General features: G+C 42.7%; 1 protein-coding gene across 3 annotated transcripts in view; it reads right to left on the bottom strand.

Moving 5' to 3' along the window:
- The window catches only part of creb1b (cAMP responsive element binding protein 1b), an 86572-nt gene that overhangs the window by 20864 nt on the left and 47840 nt on the right, over positions 1–17868 (bottom strand). For 2 of the 3 annotated variants that reach the window (XM_060929331.1, XM_060929333.1), the window contains exons 2-6: positions 7906–8018; positions 7616–7759; positions 2514–2614; positions 2298–2437; positions 2015–2197 (exon numbers count right to left, since the gene is read on the bottom strand). In XM_060929331.1, the coding sequence (XP_060785314.1) occupies positions 2015–2197; positions 2298–2437; positions 2514–2614; positions 7616–7759; positions 7906–8010 (673 nt within the window). In that variant the 5' untranslated portion in view covers positions 8011–8018. Of the gene's footprint in view, positions 1–2014; positions 2198–2278; positions 2438–2513; positions 2615–7615; positions 7760–7905; positions 8019–17868 lie in introns of those variants that run through there. The other variant, XM_060929334.1, reaches the window with a different exon arrangement.

The following is a 17868-nucleotide window of genomic DNA, read 5'->3' as shown; positions in this document are numbered from 1 at the left end:
TGCCACCCCTGTCAATAATCAATACTAAACTAAAATGGAATTCTATTTGTTCCACGGTATATTGTTCCAACACACATATATTTGCTAAATGCATTAAAATGACTATTTAAAACAATGTGGTAATAACTGTATGTAACAGGACAAATATTTATAAGCCTATAATGTTAAATTTGTGGTGCGATTATGAGGAGGTCCTTGGAAAAATTTCTGCTCCATTGGGGTCCCCGGCCCAAAAAAGTTTGAGAACCCCTGCCATAGAAAACCTATGGAGGGAGCTGAAGCTCCGAGTTGCGAAGCGACAGCCTCAAAACCTTAATGATCTAGAGATGATCTGCAAAGAGGAGTGGACCAAAATTCCTCCTGACGTGTGCGCAAACCTGGTCATCAACTACAAGAAACGTCTGACCGCTGTGCTTGCCAACAAGGGTTTTGCCACCAAATACTAAGTCTTGTTTGCTAGAGGGTTCAAATACTTATTTCACTCAAAGAAATGCAAATCAGTTTATATCTTCTATATGAAGTTATTTTCTGGATTTTCTTTTTGATGTTTTATCTCTCACAATTCAAATAAACCGACCATTAAAATTATAGAATGTTCATTTCTTTGTCAGTGGACAAACTTACAAAATCAGCAAGGGATCAAATAATTATTTCCTCCACTGTACATGTGAAGTAAGTGCATTATCGCCCAGCGCTTTCGTGTTGTTTACTTCTGTGAGTGTCAATAAATAACATTATCCGTGTAGCACACAAACACAGGAACACCTAATTTAGAGTATCGTCTCTCTTATTTCTTACCCTGGCAACAGTCAACTTGTGAATCGCCGATTTTCTTGGTCGTTTTCTTGGCTCTGCTTTGGTCCTCGGCTTTTTCCGGGTGCCTCGCACGAAGCGCTCCCATTTTCTCTCTCATTTACCCCTTTTCCACCAAATCAGTTCCAGGGCTGGTTCGGGGCCAGTGCTGGTGCTGGTTCACAACTCGTTCAACTCGCGAGCCAGAACCAGTTTGCTTTTCCATAGCTCGCGGTGCTAAGCAGAGCCACGTCGTTACGTCGCTGTATACGTCAGTTACAGCGCTACGTTTACATAAACCTTGGTGCGAATATCAAAGCAAAAACAACATGGAAGAAGCAGTAGCAACAACAACAACAATAATAATAATAATGGATGGCTTCGCGTTTGTACAGCTGCTGCTTCTCGTCGCTTAAAAATGGCGATCTTTTGCGGTCTTGTTATTGTCGTTGGTCTTAACAACTCCGCCCCCCCGCTGACGTAAGTGGTTCTTTCCTCTGGCCCAGCAGAGAGTTGGTGCTAGCCTGGAACCGGTTTTTCTGGCCCTAGAGCCAGTTCTTTGTCAGTGGAAACAGAAAACCCGGTTCCAAACTAAGCACTGGCCCCGAACCAGCCCTGGAACTGCTTTGGTGGAAAAGGGGCAATTGTCCGGTCTTTTGGGAAACGATGAGTACTAATCCCATCAAGATTGGTGTTGCTACACCCTCCTACGATACATCTGTTAACCATTTTAATAATTACGCGATAACGTTGAAGAAATTTGCAGAAAACCACCAGGTCGTTTTCTCATAAACAAACCAGCGCTGACGTAGGATTCAGAGGGAGGCGTCCCGCACGCGACGTCACGAAAATCAATGTTTGCCGGGAAATCCAAATGCCAAGTTTTTTTCAGAGGCGGACCAATTCGCCTCAAATGGCTCGATTTCAACTGAATTTTTCTGGTATTGCGCAAGGTAAAAAAATTGCGCAAAATGTGACAGATATTTGACCAAAGTTTAATATAAAATAAGAGAATTACATTGATCTTGCTCCTGAATTTACCCAAGATGTGCCGTTTAAGCTAAGAGTTGTCCTTGAAAAGCAAGCCATGTTCTCAAAACACACGGTGTCTAGTTTAGGACTCCTAAATGTTAGGAATACAGTAGGAGTGTATTAAGTAACTAGTGTTCCGTGTTCGGCTAGTGTCCCTCTAAGTGTGTGTGTTCCTTTTAGAGCAGCTCACCTTGCACCACCACTTGGTTGCTTGGCACCAGGATCTGCTGCCCGTCGCTTGTCTGGGCATACTGCAGGATAGTAGTGCCCGGTTGTGCAGCCGCCGCGTTCGTCATGGTCAGAGTTTGCAGCCCTTGCACACCGTCTGTGCCGTTATTGGCTAGCTGGATGGCTCCGCCCTGTGTGATAGCAACTAGGAAATAGAGAGAGGCAAGTGTGAACAGATTTCTCCCGAGTCCTCATTGTGAAAGTGTACAATATCAGGTGTAGTCACCAGTGAGAGTGAAACATACTGTACTGGCCACTGCTGGTCTGATAAATAGGGGTTGGCACAGTAACTGTAGTGATGGCAGGCGCGGCGTCTTCCTCAGATTTCTCCTCTTCGATTCTTGGCACTCCTGGCGCATCTGATGACAAGTCGTTCAGGATCTTCCTGTGGGTGGAGGGAGCGAACGCAACATTAGCCTTCCAACACACAATAACAGGAATACAGCTGTACTCATCCATACCTGTAAGAAGGGCGTCTGGAGAGGATCTCTCTGCGTTTCTGAGAGTCGGTCACGCTGTCTACAGACTCCTGCGAGTCCTCGCTCTCCGCCACTGTCGAGATCTGATCAAAATATAGACACTTTGTGGCATCTCTGTATTTTGGTCACAATAAGTGTGCTTACTATTATACTAGTAAAGGTAGCTGATTTTGGGAGTTACAGCATTATTTAATTGATAATGTTAACAGTGAACTACAACCCCGATTCCAAAAAAGTTGGGACAAAGTACAAATTGTAAATAAAAACGGAATGCAATGATGTGGAAGTTTCAAAATTCCGTATTTTATTCAGAATAGAACATAGATGACATATCAAATGTTTAAACTGAGAAAATGTATCATTTAAAGAGAAAAATTAGGTGATTTTACATTTCATGACAACAACACATCTCAAAAAAGTTGGGACAAGGCCATGTTTACCACTGTGAGACATCCCCTTTTCTCTTTACAACAGTCTGTAAACGTCTGGGGACTGAGGAGACAAGTTGCTCAAGTTTAGGGATAGGAATGTTAACCCATTCTTGTCTAATGTAGGATTCTAGTTGCTCAACTGTCTTAGGTCTTTTTTGTCGTATCTTCCGTTTTATGATGCGCCAAATGTTTTCTATGGGTGAAAGATCTGGACTGCAGGCTGGCCAGTTCAGTACCCGGACCCTTCTTCTACGCAGCCATGATGCTGTAATTGATGCAGTATGTGGTTTGGCATTGTCATGTTGGAAAATGCAAGGTCTTCCCTGAAAGAGACGTTGTCTGGATGGGAGCATATGTTGCTCTAGAACCTGGATATACCTTTCAGCATTGATGGTGTCTTTCCAGATGTGTAAGCTGCCCATGCCACACGCACTAATGCAACCCCATACCATCAGAGATGCAGGCTTCTGAACTGAGCGCTGATAACAACTTGGGTCGTCCTTCTCCTCTTTAGTCCGAATGACACGGCGTCCCTGATTTCCATAAAGAACTTCAAATTTTGATTCGTCTGACCACAGAACAGTTTTCCACTTTGCCACAGTCCATTTTAAATGAGCCTTGTCCCAGAGAAGACGTCTGCGCTTCTGGATCATGTTTAGATACGGCTTCTTCTTTGAACTATAGAGTTTTAGCTGGCAACGGCGGATGGCACGGTGAATTGTGTTCACAGATAATGTTCTCTGGAAATATTCCTGAGCCCATTTTGTGATTTCCAATACAGAAGCATGCCTGTATGTGATGCAGTGCCGTCTAAGGGCCCGAAGATCACGGGCACCCAGTATGGTTTTCCGGCCTTGACCCTTACGCACAGAGATTCTTCCAGATTCTCTGAATCTTTTGATGATATTATGCACTGTAGATGATGATATGTTCAAACTCTTTGCAATTTTACACTGGCGAACTCCTTTCTGATATTGCTCCACTATTTGTCGGCGCAGAATTAGGGGGATTGGTGATCCTCTTCCCATCTTTACTTCTGAGAGCCGCTGCCACTCCAAGATGCTCTTTTTATACCCAGTCATGTTAATGACCTATTGCCAATTGACCTAATGAGTTGCAATTTGGTCCTCCAGCTGTTCCTTTTTTGTACCTTTAACTTTTCCAGCCTCTTATTGCCCCTGTCCCAACTTTTTTGAGATGTGTTGCTGTCATGAAATTTCAAATGAGCCAATATCTGTGAAAATACTCAGTCGTCCAGGTACATAGTAATCTGTGGTTGGTAGAAGAGAGCAACTGGACTTGCTTGAAAAGTCTTGAAGACGTTTCGCCTCTCGTCCGAAAGGCATCCTCAGTTCTGTCTGTCTAATAGGGAGTATCAAGTATTTATCCTCTCATGGATCATAATAGAATCCAAATCAGAATGCTGATGGCTGCATTGAAGGTGGCTGATAGATGTCATAGACCCCACCTCTGTTCAGTGATGGTCGTTCCAGGCTGACAAAATTGAACGATCCTCTCTGGCTAAGATGTCTGCCAGTTTTCTGGAAGTCCTCTCATACTCCCGCACTAGTCGAAGGGAACTCATCCCAAAGTGTGTAGAAACATATCTGTGAAAATACTCAGTCGTCCAGGTACATAGTAATCTGTGGTTGGTAGAAGAGAGCAACTGGACTGTTGCTCTCTTCTACCAACCACAGATTACTATGTAATCTGTTGCTCTCTTCTACCAACCACAGATTACTATGTACCTGGACGACTGAGTATTTTCACAGATATGTTTCTACACACTTTGGGATGAGTTCCCTTCGACTAGTGCGGGAGTATGAGAGGACTTCCAGAAAACTGGCAGACATCTTAGCCAGAGAGGATCGTTCAATTTTGTCAGCCTGGAACGACCATCACTGAACAGAGGTGGGGTCTATGACATCTATCAGCCACCTTCAATGCAGCCATCAGCATTCTGATTTGGATTCTATTATGATCCATGAGAGGATAAATACTTGATACTCCCTATTAGACAGACAGAACTGATGATGCCTTTCGGACGAGAGGCGAAACGTCTTCAAGACTTTTCAAGCAAGTCCAGTTGCTCTCTTCTACCAACCACAGGTTTCAAATGAGCCAATATTTGGCATGAAATTTCAAAATGTCTCACTTTCGACATCTGATATGTTGTCTATGTTCTATTGTGAATACAATATCAGTTTTTGAGTTTTGTAAATGATTGCATTCCATTTTTATTTACAATTTGTACTTTGTCCCAACTTTTTTGGAATTGGGGTTGTACAAATGATGGATTACAAATACAGTACTGTGCAAGTGTTGGGCAAATGCTGTAGAGCAAAGATGCCTTTAAAGATAATGAAATGAAAGGTTTTTACGTTTCAAAAAATATAAAGATCAGTCAGCAGTAATGCATGAAAAAAAGTCAGTATTTGGTGTGAGACGACCCTTTGCTTAAAAAACAAGAGTGCTCTGAGAGCACAATATCCCCCATTGGCAACTGTGCCATAACTCTGGTAAAATGTGACAGAATTTAACGAAATTACAATATGTGTGCTATTGACATACAACAATGCCTCTTGTCAAGTTTGGTGAAATTCCTCCAAAAATTGTAAGAGGAATTGATTTCAGAAAGCGAGTACCCTTCCCGGGACAGACGGATGGACAGACGTCGCCACGACATACTTCCCCTTCGGACCTTTCAGCCAGCGGGGGATAAAAATTGTGAGGGAAGTTGATTTCAGAAAGCAAGCACACCTTGATGAAATTCCCAAAGTTTGTTAATAATCAAGGGCATAACTCTGGTAAAATTTGCCCAAATTAAACGAAATTTCAATATGCATATAACGGTCATATAACAAAGAATCCTTTTGCCAAGTTTGGTGAAATTCCTCCACAAATTGTGAGAGGAGTTGATTTCAGAAGAACGTTCACCCTCGTGAAATTGTCAAAGTACAAGTTAAGCCTAGGTCACAACCGGACGTACGATTTTTTGGCCGTGCGATTTTTGGTGTTTCCCAAATCGCTGCGTTTTTTTTGTTTGTGGAGAAAGACGCACGTTGGCCGTAAGTTTGTCTTGCAACCTGAAAAAAACGTAAGCGCCCGTAGAGTTTGTTTGACATGACAAAGAACCTCTGCGGCCGGTCTGCGGCCGGTCTACGGCTTGAAAATAAACACATCACACGTGCGCCCTCCGTGCGTTTCTTGCATTTTTTGCACGTAGACCGGCCGTAGGAGCACGTACGGCCGGTTGTGACCGAGGCTTTATTTAATCAAGGCTCAAAACTCTGGTCAAATTTTCACAAGCGAAATTAAATCGCGGCGGCACGGTGGTGTAGTGGTTAGCGCTGTCGCCTCACAGCAAGAAGGTCCGGGTTCGAGCCCCGTGGCCGGCGAGGGCCTTTCTGTGCGGAGTTTGCATGTTCTCCCCGTGTCCGCGTGGGTTTCCTCCGGGTGCTCCGGTTTCCCCCACAGTCCAAAGACATGCAGGTTAGGTTAACTGGTGACTCTAAACTGACCGTAGGTGTGAATGTGAGTGTGAATGGTTGTCTGTGTCTATGTGTCAGCCCTGCGATGACCTGGCGACTTGTCCAGGGTGTACCCCGCCTTTCGCCCGTAGTCAGCTGGGATAGGCTCCAGCTTGCCTGCGACCCTGTAGAACAGGATAAAGCGGCTAGAGATGATGAGATGATGAGATGGGAAATTAAATCGCAATCTGCGTATTACCGTCATATAACAAGGCCTTTCGTCAAGCTTCAAGAAATTCATCCAAAAATTGTGAGAGGAGTTGATGTCAGAAGGAAAACGCACTCTCATGAAATTATCAAAGTATAATTTTGTTAATCGAGGGCTGTAACTGTCGTAAAATGTGATTGAATTTACCAAAATTACAATATGCGTAGTACCGACATGTAACAAAGAATCCTGCCAAGTTTTGTGACATTCCTCCAAAAATTGTGAAAGGAGTTGATTTCAGAAGGTAAGCACCCTTCCCGGGACGGACGGACATCGCCACGACGTAATCCTCCTTCGGGCCTTTCGGCCAGCGGGGGATAAAAAAAACAAAAACAGTTTTATAAGCAAATGAGCTGGAGGTTTTACTGAGCATCTTGCAGAACCAGCCACAGTTCTTCTGGCCACTTTGTCACACTCGCGTCTTCATTTCTGCAGCCAAACCCAGCAGCCTTCATGACTGTTTTTGTCTGAAAAGTGGTCTCTTGTGTAATATGCTGCTTTCTTTACTGACGTAGAAAAAATTTTCTGTAACATTTAATTTTGTGCTGGAAAACAAATGTGTTTTTGTACTGACTTGATAATGTAGAAATCATAAAACAAAAGTCTATAACAAAGTTTATACTTAAAATACAGTGCCTAAGACTTTTGCACAGTACTGGATATGCTGTGTAAGCAAAGAAAATGAAACGATGTTGCCTTTATCAAATACTTGCAAGCTACTGGAAAATATTATTAGTTTCACTATTTGTAGCCGCTAAAGGTACTTGTGTAACATCCCACGTAAGTCATTGCGGTGTTCGGCTTAACGAATCTCTCACTCTGTGCAAATACGTCATGGTAACGTTCCAGCAGAACGCGTCTGTCTTTCTTTACAACATGCCTTGAGCATTCAAATCATTTGCAGAAGAGGCTGACCTGGACCGCCTGCACCTGTGGGGACTGGATAACAGAGGGCTGCGCTGCCTGGATCACTCCATGCACCTGCACTGTCTGCCCATTCGGCAGCTGCACCAGGGTGACGGTGGGGGTGGTGGTGTTGTGTCCTGCCCCAACAGTCACCTACACACAGAAATAAGCACGTTCATTCAGGACACACACTCCTTATTAAGTGTTATAAGCTCAATCTAAGCTTGACACTATCTCCACACAGCCAAGTGAACATGATCGCATGGATGGGTGAGCAGGCTCCTGGTGCTCATGTGTACCTGGGTGAGGGTGGCGATCTGGGCCTGCGTGATCTGCTGGGTCTCAGTTTCAGCCACAGCCGTTTCTGCACCCTGCTGGGCCTCCGCTCCCGCCTCCATGGTCATTGAGTTATCTGTAGACACAATGCGTCACGATATGCTCATCGTTACAGGATCATCCTAACGCTGACTTTAACATGCTTAACGAAAGTGCTGAAGGTCTCCACTACTCCAATGCATTTCTACAGGGCTTGACATTAAGGACTGCCCGATTGCCCGGGGCAAGTGAAACACGCATTCGGGCAAGTGGGATATGAGCATATATTACAAACTAGCACCACAAAAATAAGACTTTTTGATCTTTTTTTTTCAGTTCCTAAAAGCGTCCCTCACTACGTATCCGCTATTACTGTATGTCTTGGCTGTTTTCTTAGTATCGGTTTCATTTACTGCTTTGCAAGTTATTTTATATACCCCCACTGTTGTAGTGTGGTCCGCGTACTGTTTATAGACCCCTTGTGCATGACGTCATGCATCACGTGATAATTACAGCTGGGGTCAGACAGACACCGTCTTTCATGCAAGCAAGGCTTAAAGTGCATATCACGGGTAAATTCAGTAGCAAGATCAATGTAATTCTCCTGTTTTATATTAAACTTTGGTCAAATATCTGTAACATTCTGCATTCTCTGCAATTTTTTTGACCTTGTGCAATACCAGAAAAATTCAGTTGAAATCGAGCCATTTGAGGCGAATTGGTCCGCCTCTGAAAAAACTTCCCATTTGGATTTCCCGGCAAACATTGATTTTCGTGATGTCGCGTGCGGGACGCCTCCCTCTGAATCCTACGCCAGCGCTGGTTTGTTTATGAGAAAACGACCTGGTGGTTTTCTGCAAATTTCTTCAACGTTATCGCGTAATTATTAAAATGGTTAACAGATGTATCATAGGAGGGTGTAGCAACACCAATCTTGATGGGATTAGTACTCATCGTTTCCCAAAAGACCGGACAATGAGAGAGAAATGGGAGCGCTTGGTCTACACAGGCTGTGCACTGAAACCGTGCAAAGCTCTCGCAGCCTGCTGGCACTTCCGCAGGTGACGTCATGAATCTGGCTCCAGACTCCCTTGGGATTTTTCCAGACGCGTTTTGTTATTTTATTTATTTCTGCTGTAGACAGATGGCTTTGTGCAAAATTACCCTTCTGGATGAGTGTGTAAAGGGACGTACTTTCATATAAAAAAAACCGAAATTGGTCCAGGATATGCACTTTAATCTGTCTTCAATATGGTTACCGTATTTTCTGGACTATAAGCCGCTACTTTTTTCCTAGGTTTTGAACCATGCGGCTTATACAAAGGTGCGGCTATTCTGTGGATTTTTCTTCCACCGCTAGGGGCGCTCTAACCGGAAGTAGAATCAAAAATAAGATATACGAAAAATCAATGCAAAGAAGAATTAGCAGATCTTTAGCAGATAGAACACGCACGACAAATTACTAACTGGTAATTATTTTCAAATCCAGCGAAGATGATTAAAGTGACTTGTGGTTTCAAACACAGGAGAAATGAAGGTAAATAAATACCGGTTATTTTCTCTTGGTTCTGTTCCGTTTTAATCAGCAAAGTTGCTGCCGTGTTAAAAGGCACTGTTCGGAAAGAATCTGTTCAGGTACATACATGTACATTTACAGTACAAAATCATTCTGTACATGCAGTAAATATCTAATTTTTCACCATAGATATCTGCGGCTTATAGCCCGGTGCGGCTTGTATATCTTTTTTTTTTAATTTTTTTTTAAAAATAGAGCGGATGCGGCTTATATACAGGTGCGCTCTATAGTCCAGAAAATACGGTAATTTTTGCGCTGTTTTTGCTTGTTCAAACAGAGAAATAGATAAAAGGCGTTACCGTCTCCCCGCTATCAAGAAAAATGTTAACAAATAGAAACAAATGCTTCAAGAACAACGAGGAAATGAGTGGTTAAAGAATACGAGAAGAGGAGCTCAGCCTGAAAATGCCAGAGAAATTCACGACTGTATTTAAAATGTATTTTACAAAAACAGAAAGTCGGAAGTGAGGATGGAAGAGTTTGCTTAAGAATCTCTCTTTTTTTTTCCTTTTCTGCTCACATTCGAGTCAGCGCCTTCATGAAAGTGTTTGATTTTCTTACAGGTGAAGCCGCTTCCTTATTCGACACAGAAAACCCAGATTGGTTTCAGACAACTCGGGCATAAAAAACTCAACAAGGAGCGACATGCGCGATAAATCCTGAAAGAACAGAACAGATTAAGAGCAGAGAGAGCTGGGGCTTTGTTTCTGTTATCAGAGGAACAAAGTCCTGTGCAAAATATTTATATATCTTTTTTTTTTTATTATTATACGATCCACCTCTAGATTTATTTAAAAAAAATAAAAAACCCGTGCTGCGTCATGACAGACTGGCTGCACTCATTCAGTTACAGGTTGCCAGGTCTGTATAAAACGCCCACAACCTACATATTTTTAATAATTTTAAACTCACACATTATCCTGTCTGTCATGACGCACTTTTTTTTTTAAACCTACACGTGGATGATATAACAAAAATTGATATATAAACATTCTCAAACACAGTGCTGTTCAAAAGTCTTGGTACCCTATTGTTTTCTTCATACAAAGTTTGTTATAGATTTCTACATTATCAAGTAATGAACCTACAGTCTGAGAGAGTTGTCCAGGGTGTACCCCGCCTTTCGCCCGTAGTCAGCTGGGATAGGCTCCAGCTTGCCTGCGACCCTGTAGAACAGGATAAAGTGGCTACAGATGAGATGAGATGAGATGAGAATAACCAAACTTCAACTCAGTGTGTGATCTTCATTTTAAGTTGCAATTCATGGTTTTCCATGAATGGTTTTCCTAAAAAAAAAAATAGTACTTGCAAAATAGGGGGCAAGTTATAATATTGGGGGGCAAGTGCAAATTAACCCCCACTTGTCCCCCAGGGCAAGAGGGTTTAAAAGTTAACATCGAGCCCTGTTCTATTCTCAATATTCCTACAGCGCAATTCAGTCCTGCCCCTTTTACACTGTCTCCCCATTGTTCTGTCTGTTCTTTGTATTCTTGATCATTAGTAGACTTCTGGTTACGCCATAGCAGTAATGTTTTACTGCTAAAACATTACTTTTTGTACAATCAGCCTATGGGCCACTCTTTATTTTCCAACAATATTTATCCAAATTGCATATTTACCAACACACATTCCACCCAAAAGCTTTTTCTAAACAACAACAACGGAGCCTTCTTCACAGCCAATCAACAGTAAAAGGTATTTGTATTTGACAGCAATTGGCAAATTCTTCCTGATGAAACATACTATCTGCCCTAAAGTTTGTGGACAGCTAACCACTGGAAGCACACAACTGTATAAAATGCCTTTGCTGTAGCATGAAGCTTTACCTTCACTGGAACCCAAACCTGTTCCAGCATGACAATGCCCCTGGGCACAAAGCAAGCTCTATGAAGACATGGTGCGTTAAGGTCGGAGTGGAAGAACTCGAGTGTCTTGACCTGCACAGAGCCCTGAGCCCTGCTCAACCTCACCCCACTAAACACCGACTGCACTCTGGGCCCCTTCACCTTACATCAGTGTCCGACCTCACTAATCACAAATCCCCACAGACACACTCCAAAATTTAGTGGAAAGCCTTCCGAGAAGAGTGGAGCTCATTATAGCAGCAAAAGGGGATCTGGAATGGGATGTTCAACAAGCACATACGAGTGTGATGGTCAGGTGTCCACAAACTTTTAACCACATAGCGTACTTGACTCAAGGAAGTTCACCAGGTTGTGTGTCGGATTTTTTTTTTACTAGAATAAAAAAAAGCAGGTAGAAACAAGACAAAAACAAATAAACACACTTAGAACCATGAGTAATCTATTTAACCGTATGTTCTCACCTGACCCCTGACCTCACGGTTACACCCCACTGGCAGGCTGACCAGAGTTTTTCCCCCCACTAATGCTTCTATGGAATATAAAAGGTACCGCTGATGAGACTGACAATCAATCAATTTCAATTGCCTTTAATCTATATAATAAGCGGCAAAGTTTGTTTGTCTTGAGCTAACGTCGCCATTTCTCGACGGATTTTCACCAAATTTGGCAAGTAGGTCCGGGGATGACCCGGAATTTTGCAGATAATGTATAAGCAAAATTTACCTACGGGCCCCAGGGAGGTCCCTGGGGGACACAACATCCACCCACCCCCTCCCTCAATGCCTTTCACGTTACATTTATCAACACAAACTCTCCACAGATCTTCACTAAACTTGTCATGCGGTTACAGGAGATGGCCACAATTTGGCAGACGTCAGCAATTCCATATTTGGGCCCCAGGGGGTCTCTGGATGGTACTGTAGATGTTTGGATTTTTGTTTGTCTTGGGTTAGCATCACCATTTCTCAACGGATCTTCACCAAATTTGACACGGAATTCTGGGAGCAACCCAGAATTTTGCAAAACTCGGGCAACGCTGGGTAACTTGCTAATTATTAATAAAATGGATGTATCTGATAAGATTCGGGTTGTGTTTTCTGTGAGAAATTGATTAGGTGCATTTTTAGATCTCGACTCATTCGGCCTATTCTCTCTTACAGAGCTGAAGTGTGGTTCTTTATTTTCCTTTCAGCGAACACCTTCAATCACATGACAGTTATGCAATGTATTCCCAACTGGGAAGTTGTCCAGGAAATTGGTCTCTATAAACTGTTCTCTAGGGTTTTCCTGCTTTGTATGGTAACTCAGAGTATCAAGGACAATGCCTGGACTGTATGTTTGTGCATGTTTAAATACTGTCAGGTAAATTAATACAGTACATACTGGCTATAAAGCCACTTACGATCATGTTCTCAAAAGCAGAGAAGACACCAGTTATAAATCATTGCTAATTTGAAATGTCCACCTTTCTAAAGCTCCACCTTTATTTATAGCTGCAATCTGTTCATCCTACATTCAGGCCCAAGCTCGCTGACAGCGTCTTCCGTCCGCTGGGAAAAGGCACAGCAGTGAATCAATGCTGTGAACCTCCGTGAACTTTAAAGCAGCTCCTGTGTGCTGAGACAGGAAGACTGCACTGCTGTCACAGGCTTGTCTTAGTTAGCAGTGGGTACATTTAGCTAAACAAACAACAGAGCGGGTTATTTTTTTTTTGTCTCTGTGATTTAATAAAGCAAGCCTGGGTTAGTATTCAAAGCCAAAGAAGGGTGTAGATTATTTCCAATCAAATAGGGAGCCCCTGACACGTCACTGCATCTGGTCTTCGACTAATAAAGACCGTTGTTAGCAGTTTAGTAGAGTCCATGACCTGGGTGAAGCCTAGTCAATCAAAAAGAGGTCAAGGTTAAAAAGTGCCTTTACCTGCAGTCCTTTCGGGCCGATGCACAGCACTACACGGAAGTGTGCTCTGCCACGGACTCCAGCCCTATAAGAACTGCATTCATTTAACATGGGAAGGTTTCGTGATGTCATTATTACTGGACTATCTCCAGGATTGCCGTTCAGTCTGAATCTTCCATGTCATTTTTTATTATCACTATTTTTTTTTCTTTTTTACAGACTGTGTGTGCCTGTGACTGGAAAAATTACACCGTAATTTACCTTTCTATGAAGTGACCAGTAGAAATAACCCCTGGTGACTGACACGTTGGTGTACATGTATAGTGACGTGCGAAAGTCCAAGACCACGTTTAAAAGAGTTTCAGAATTTACACTGTGCGCACAATTATTAGGCAAGTGTATACTCTGACCCTACCATTATTTCTATGCATATTTTCTAACACCAAGCTGTATACACAATTAGATTTAAGCATTCTTAGGTGGTATTTATTTGTGTAATGAGGGAGAGTGTGGCCTAAAGTCATTAACACCCTATATTAAGGTGTGCAAAATTACTAGGCAGCTTCTTTATCTCAGGCAAAATGGGCCAAAAAAAAAAAAGAGAGAGATTTAACAGACACTGAAAAGACAAAAACTGTAAAATGCTCATCAGAGGGATGTCGCACTCTTGAAATAGCTAAGCTATTGAAACGTGACTACAGAACAAGCAAATGTTTTGTAGCAAATAGTCAAGAGCAGGGCTCTTCACTAACTTTTTTTTTTCAGGAGCACACATGCTCCTAAGTTAAAAATTTTAGGAGCACAGGGAAAAAAAAATGGGGGCACAAGCACAAGTAGGTTTTCATTTTAAAGGTTTATTGCAGCGCAAACCTTAGACACACCAACACATAAAACGCAAAATTCAACTGAGAATGAATGAATGAATGAATGAATGAACAAACAAATGAATAACGAACAACTGAATGAATGAACAAACAGTAGCTAAACAGAGAGCAGAGCTCAGCAGAGCTAACAACATCATCAAGGACAGCTCCCACCCTGGCTCTGAGTTCTTTGACTTGCTGCCCTCAGGCAGGCGTTACAGGTGCATCAAAGCAAGGACCAACAGACTCAAAAACAGTTTTTTCCCCACAGGCCATAACCACCTTGAACAATTAGACTTTTTCACATTACGTCACTTGCAGGGAAACTCATATCCGTTTTCAGCCTTTTGAATGGAAGAAGAGGTATACGGCGGCAACATATGTTAACAAAACTGTGTCGTTCACAGATAAGATTGATAATATTATTGCGCATTGTTGTTTATCATTACGTATTGTTAGCGACCATTCCAGTCACCTATCTGCCTTGTTTTGGAAAGGAAGTTTACTGACTTTCTATGGTTGCTACTTGTTAGCCAGCAGATTAGCATGCTGCCTCTTCTTCCATTCAAAAGGCTGGAAACGGATGTGAGGTTCTTCTGCAAGTGACGTAATGTGAAAAAGGCTAATTACATGCACTGACTGATGCCACTTCTGGCAGGTGCAACAATGCACCAACAAGGACCTAAAAGGACAATATTCTCACACTTACATGATACAGTGCAATACTTATTACAGTGCAACCTCACAGAGCAACTTTTTAGTTTTTATAGCTTTTGTATATTTTATATTTATATTTCTACACTTTTACATCCATACCCAATACAATGCAATACCAAATACAGTGCAATATCCTGAGTTTTGTAGCTGAACTGAGTTTCTATAACTAATGTGCAATTAACATCTGCAACTCAACACGCCCAGTTGTGTGTGTATATATATTCTTTGTTTTTCTGCTGTGTTGTGACATGCACCATTTGTATATCCTGTATATTATTTGTTTTTCTGCTGTGTTGTATGTTCCCATCTAAATGTTTGCACTGGGGTGTGTGCTTTCCATCTCATTATATAATTTTCCCGCACCTTCTCCCGTCGTTCTAGCTTTCTTCACTACACTTTCTTCCTCGTCCGTTCTTTTATTCTTGTTTCCACCATCATTGCTTTTAAAAAACGCCGTTATTCTCTGCATAGCGAATATATTTCTTAGCTCAGTCTGAACCAGCTCTCAGTTATCTCTCAGTTGAATGATCTGATGAATCCCTAAAAAGCACTTTTCCCACTAATGCCACACCCACAACATACAACCGTGGGAAAGAGGGGCAATCACAGAAAGATGAGTAGAAAACGGGAAATGTTACGGGGGATATTTATTGTGATAGTAGGCTATTGTAGCGTCAGCACAAAAGCACCAGACTCAACTTCAACTGAAAGTGTTATTCAGTAGCCTAAACTTATTCAAGCTACAGACCGAGAAGAATAAAAATGCTGAAATCTCATGTCCTGGTAAAACGCACTAGCATGGCAGAACGGCAAAAAAAATGTAACTTTTTCACTCCCCCCCGGCTACTGTGGGAACCACCGCAGTGCAAGACAGAGGCAATGCACGCAACTACAGACAGGGAGCAAGGCGCAGGCAGAACACACACACACGCATGTACACAACACTGAACAACAATACAGGCCGTTACTCGTTACACTATATTAGGTAGGCTATCCAGCGCTGGATTTACATACTTTGCAGTTTAACGTTTGATACATTTTAGAATGTTAAACTCGTCGCGTCTGTGCTCAGTGCTTTCCTAAATTGTCGGCCGCAAGAAGCCCTCGCACGAATGCGCGTTTTTTTTCGTCGTTCGCAAATGCGAGTGAAATGTGCGCACTGTAGAGCCCTGGTCAAGAGGGTCGCAAAAAACGTGTGGAGAAGAAAAGTCGCAAATTATCGGCAAAAGACTCGAGAAGGATTAAACATGAAGCTAGCAGCAACCCATTATCCTCCAGTGCCACCATATTTCAGAACTGCAACCTACCTGGAGTGTCCAGAAGGACAAGGTGTTCGGTGCTCAGAGACATAGCTACGGTAAGGAAGGCAGAAACACGACCACCGCTAAACAAGACTCACAAGTTGAAACATCAAGATTGGGCCAAGAAATATATGGACGTATGAAATGTGACTGGCTCTTGATGGACCAGATGGATGAGCCCATGGCTGGATAACTAATGGAGACACAACACCAATTCGACTCAGACGCCAGCAAGGTGGAGGAGGGGTACTGGTATGGGCTGCTATTATTAAGGATGAGCTAGTTGGACCATTTTGGGTTGAAGATGGAATCTTCAAAATAAAATCAACTCCCAAACCTACTGCCAGTTTCTAGAAGATACATTCTTCAAGCAGTGGTACAGGAAGAAGTCTGCATCATTCAAGAAGGCCATGATTTTTATGCAGGACGATGCACCATCACATGGATCCAAGTAGTCCACTGCTTGGCGAGCCAGCAAAGGCCTTAAAGTGCATATCACGGGTAAATTCAGGAGCGAGATCAATGTAATTTTCCTGTTTTATATTAAACTTTGGTCAAATATCTGTAACATTCTGCATTCTCTGCAATTTTTTTTACCTTGCGCAATACCAGAAAAATTCAGTTGAAATCGAGCCATGTGAGGTGAATTGGTCCGCCTCTGAAAAAACTTGGCATTTGGATTTCCCGGCAAACATTGATTTTCGTGACGTCGCATGCGGGACGCCTCCTTCTGAATCCTACGTCAGCGCTGGTTTGTTTATGAGAAAACAACCTGGTGGTTTTCTGCAAATTTCTTCAACGGTATTGCGTAATTATTAAAATGGCTAACAGATGTATCGTAGGAGGGTGTAGCAACACCAATCTTGATGGGATTAGTACTCATCGTTTCCCAAAAGACCGGACAACGAGAGAGAAATGAGAGCACTTCGTGCGAGACACCCAGAAAAATTGGCTACATGCTACAGACTACAGCATTATTTGCGGTGCTCAATTCACAAGGCCCGATGACTTTGAGAACTATTTGCAGTGAGAAATGGGCTTCGCAAGGCAACTTGATCTGAAAAAAGACGCAGTTCCATCTGTCAGAATGCCCAAAGCAACACCGTCTCCATCTGTGTCGGCGTCACCAAAGGAGCCAGCCGTGTTCGTCTCCCCTGACAGAAGGCCTTCCACCGCCGTATTATTTACATCCCCGGTGTTGTCTCTGTCGTCTTCACTACTTGAATCATCATCAAATCCAAACAGATGAAGCCCCAATTCTGACATCTCATTATATTCTTCATCCAAAGGTGAAGTAACATTGCGCTCAGGCGACAATTCCATATTTCAATGCAAAATCGCTAGCTGCTAAACTTGCTCTACACAGGCTGTGCACTGAAACCGTGCAAGCTCTCACAGCCTGCTGGCGCTTCCGCAGGTGACGTCACGAATCTGGCTCCAGACTCCCTTGGGATTTTTCCAGACACGTTTTGTTATTTTATTCTTTTCTGCTGTAGACAGATGGCCTTGTGCAAAATTACCCTTCGGGATGAGTGTGTAAAGGGACATTCTTTCATATAAAAAAAAACCAAACCAAAACACGAAATTGGTCCAGGATATGCGCTTTAAAGATGACAGAGTAATAACATGGCCCCCTTCCTCACCTGACTTAAGGCTCACTCACAACCCGCCATACGTGCTACTACGGGCAGTGTACGGTAAAAAATTTGGCAAAACCGTGCTTGAG

This window comes from Neoarius graeffei, chromosome 9 (genome assembly GCF_027579695.1).
Source record: "Neoarius graeffei isolate fNeoGra1 chromosome 9, fNeoGra1.pri, whole genome shotgun sequence".
Lineage (NCBI taxonomy): Eukaryota > Metazoa > Chordata > Actinopteri > Siluriformes > Ariidae > Neoarius > Neoarius graeffei.
Note: the sequence above shows the minus strand (reverse complement) of the source record. Positions and strands in the feature narration are given on the sequence as shown.